The following is a 3,589-nucleotide window of genomic DNA, read 5'->3' as shown; positions in this document are numbered from 1 at the left end:
CAAGGATCGAACCTGTATCCCCTGCACTGGCAGGCGGATTTTTACCCAGTGTGCCACCGGGGAAGTCTCTGTAATAATATTTTAAAAGCAGTCCATGACTAGTTTATTCGTCAATAGCTCAAGAAAGAGCTCACTATGGTAACGACCAGTTTTTTCCAAGGAAGCATTACCGTTACATGCTGCCACTTCATATCAATAGCTCCAGGCCAGAGTCGTGTTTTTAATTAGCAGCTATTTCACAACAACTCAGAGGGCCACAGGTCCATGGAATCCGGAGCCTCCGAGGACACGTCTCCTGAATCTAGAGACAGTCTTATGGCCAGTGCCCCTCCTTTTTCAACAGAGAACCCTGTTCAGTTCAGTTCAGTTCAGTTCAGTCACTCAGTCATGTCCGACTCTCTGTGACCCCCATGGACTGCAGCACGCCAGGCTTCCCTGTCCATCACCAACTCCCAGAGCTTGCTCAAACTCATGTCCATCGCATTGGTGATGCCATCCAACCATCTCATCCTCTTCCGTCCCCTTCTCCTCTCGCCTTCAATCTTTCCCAGCATCAGGGTCTTTTCCAGTGAGTCAGCTCTTCACATCGGGTGGCCAAAGTATTGGACTGTAGTCAACTGCTATCAGTGGCTCCACCCCAGGTACTGGTCGGGGACTGGTGCCGGCCCAGGAGGTTGTGGCTTTGAGTGGATCGCCGCTTTGGTTGTTGCTGTTCAGTCTCTCAGTCGTGTCTGACTCTTTGCAAACCCATAGACCGTAGTACACCAGGTTTCCTTGTCCTTTACTGTCTCCCGGAGTTTGCTCAAACTCATGTCCATTGAGTCAGTGATGCCATCCAAACTGGGGTCTCAATGACCTTGATGGGCAAAAAAGGGGGTCAGGTTGAATGAGAGCCCAGCACATAGTAAGGGCTTCCCAGGACATAGAAGGGGGCTTCCCTGGTGGCTCAGAGGGTAAAGAATCCACCTGCGATGCAGGAGACCTGAGTTTGATTGCTGGATCGGGAGGATCCCCTGGAGAAGGAAATGGCCACCCACTCCAATATTCTTGCCTGGAGAATTCCAGGGACAGAGGAGCCTGGCGGGCTATAGTCCACGGGGTCGCAGAGTCAGACACGACTGAGTGACTAACACTTTCACAGGACATAGTAAGCACTTAAAAAGCACTTGTCAAACCAACCACAGAGTTCTTCTGTTCCAAGATTCTCTGTGGCTGTGATGCTTTCTATCAAAGGGCTACAAATACCCAGACCCTCAAAACACTGAGGAGCTGACACGTAGTCTGTTAGGGTTGATGAGATGCTTGATTTACAAGGTCAGATCGCTCCCATCTTAGGAGAAACTGGTCTCTTAGCAGCTCAGGATGTCCTGGGTCTTGGACGGTGATGACCCCAAATGAAATTCCTGGAAACTGGCTTCCATTTAGTGAGCAATCGTCTAGGACCAGACACTCTGCTCAAAGCTAACTCAGCAAATCCTATAAGAACCTGTTTGCTAGGCATCTGTACCCCATTTCCTGCAGTGGAAACTGAGGTTGAGAAAGGTGCCAAGACTCACTTTCATCCTCCTAATTCTGAAGCCCGGGTCATTAAGCCCTGGCGAGGCAGCCTCTCAGCTTTGATTTGAGATGAAGTTTCAAAGCTGCTGTTCTAGGAAGCAGAGGGGAGAGTTGATCCAAAGGGCTCAGAAGTTATCCACAGACACATTAAATAAAATTAATATAATTGATTAACAAAATAAGTCAATAAAAGGGATTCCCTGCCAGTCCAGTGGTTAGGGCTCCATGCTCCCAATGCAGGGGACCCTGGTTTGATCCCTAGTCAGGGAACTAAGATCCCACATGCTGCATGGCTCGGCCAAAAAATAAATCAATAAAATAAAGAGATGCTATCTTATAAAAAAAAAGTAAAATAAAAGGGGTTCGATAGGGCGGTGGCATCTTTGGTTACACTGAGGTCAGCTTTTATTTGTCGGCTGCACCGTCTGACCTGTGTCGCTCTCTCATGCCCCTCTCTGCAGTGGCCCATGCTCTTTGGGTCACTTGGGTACCAGCGCATCGTCCAGCTCATCCACTCCAGGTGTGGAGCTCCAACTCTCTAGCTCTAGGTATAAACAAGAGCCCCCTATTTACCTGCTAACTCCCCTAGGAGGTTTTGAGTTCTGACAAGGTCACAGCTGTGAGCTAAGGTCTGACTGTGCATGGAGTTCCCCAGGGGCACACATTGAATCAGAGTCCCGCTCTGATCCTGCAACTGGGGGCCAGGGACCTTGGGTGAGTCTGCTGGGGTGACTGTGACAACGTATGATAGACTGGGTGGCTTAAACCACAGAAATCCTGGAGGCTGGAAGTCCAAGGTGGGGGTGGCAGCGCCGGTTGCCCTGGAGGCCTCTCTCCTCGGCCTGAAGACGGCTGCCTTCTCACCCCATCCTCACAGACACCCCTGGTGTCTCTTCCGCTTTGTGTAAGGACGTCTGTCCTATTGGATTACAGCCCCACCCTCTGATGTCACTGAGCCTTAATCACCTCCTTAAAGGCCCAGCTCCAAATAACGGTCCCAACTTAGGGCTAGGGCTTCACCATATGGATTTGGAGGGGACACAGTTCAGTCCACAGCAGACCCCGTGAGCTACAGGTCCCTAACCATAGGCTCGCAGCATCTGTTCGTGGGTACGGGGCGTGCAGCTAAGGAGGAGCTGGACCGCCTCTGCGGCTCGAAATCCCACCCACAGAGACCTCAAGGGCTCTCCACTGAGCCCTCTAATTCCTCCTCTCAAAGGAGTCCTCCTTGCTTTTCCACGAGCAGACAATGCTGAGGACCTGCTTCCCAGAAATGGCAACAGCCCCCTCAAATCATTCATTCGTTCAGGCCTGGTGGCATTCCTGGTAACCACCAGGGCTGTCTTAGCTAAGGAGGACACATCCCTGCCCTTGAGGCAGCTGCCTTCCAGAACCCAGAGAGTTCTAGGGTCGAACCAGAAACCAAAACAGCACGCTCTCAGCAGCCCTATGGTCCCCTCCCCAAGTCCACCTGGTCCCAGGCAAGGCCAGGGGTACAGATGCCGTGAAATCAGACTGGGAGAAGGGCCAGAACCAGGGGAAAGTGCCCCACGGGGCTGCCCCAGCAGGAATCCCAGTCCCTTCATCGTGGCTCCGGCCTCTGCAGGAGCCGGTCACCACCGGGCCTCGGCCTTTCTCTGACCTGCAGGTGATCCTCGGGAAGCTCTACGAGACCCGGAGCAGTCAGCTGAGGAAGTACAAGCCGCCCGTGGGGCTGGACACCCTCTGGCACATGCCTCACTTCCAGAAGGTCAGTCCCACCTCCAACTGCCGCTGCCCGCACCCAGCGGATGCCCCCGCTTCCTGTTCCTTACGTGTCCTCTAGACGTGGGCTTCCATGGGCTTCTACCCCTCGACTGGTACGACAATGACAACGACAGCAGCAATGCTAGGAAGAGCTAACCTGTTGGAGCCCTTCCTAAGTGCCGCCAGGGACACCCTGGCCCCGGGAAGACAGCGCACAAAGCCACATTCCTGGCCAGACCAGGCCCAGCCGCTTGTTTGAGTTAAACTGCAATTTAGACAATGAAAG

The 3,589-nt window shown here is 52.8% G+C and overlaps 1 protein-coding gene across 1 annotated transcript in view; it reads left to right on the top strand.

Annotated features, from left to right (window-relative positions):
* LOC105000773 (chromosome unknown open reading frame, human C9orf171) overlaps nucleotides 1–3,589 on the top strand; it is a 153,980-nt gene that overhangs the window by 125,559 nt on the left and 24,832 nt on the right. Inside the window, exon 5 of the mRNA XM_010856772.1 lies at nucleotides 3,206–3,307. Coding sequence (XP_010855074.1) covers nucleotides 3,206–3,307 — 102 coding nt within the window. The remainder of the gene's footprint in view (nucleotides 1–3,205; nucleotides 3,308–3,589) is intronic.

Source organism: Bison bison, unplaced genomic scaffold (genome assembly GCF_000754665.1).
Source record: "Bison bison bison isolate TAMUID 2011002044 unplaced genomic scaffold, Bison_UMD1.0 scf7180017864375, whole genome shotgun sequence".
Taxonomy (NCBI): Eukaryota; Metazoa; Chordata; class Mammalia; order Artiodactyla; family Bovidae; genus Bison; species Bison bison.
This window is presented reverse-complemented; position numbering and strand designations above follow the sequence as displayed.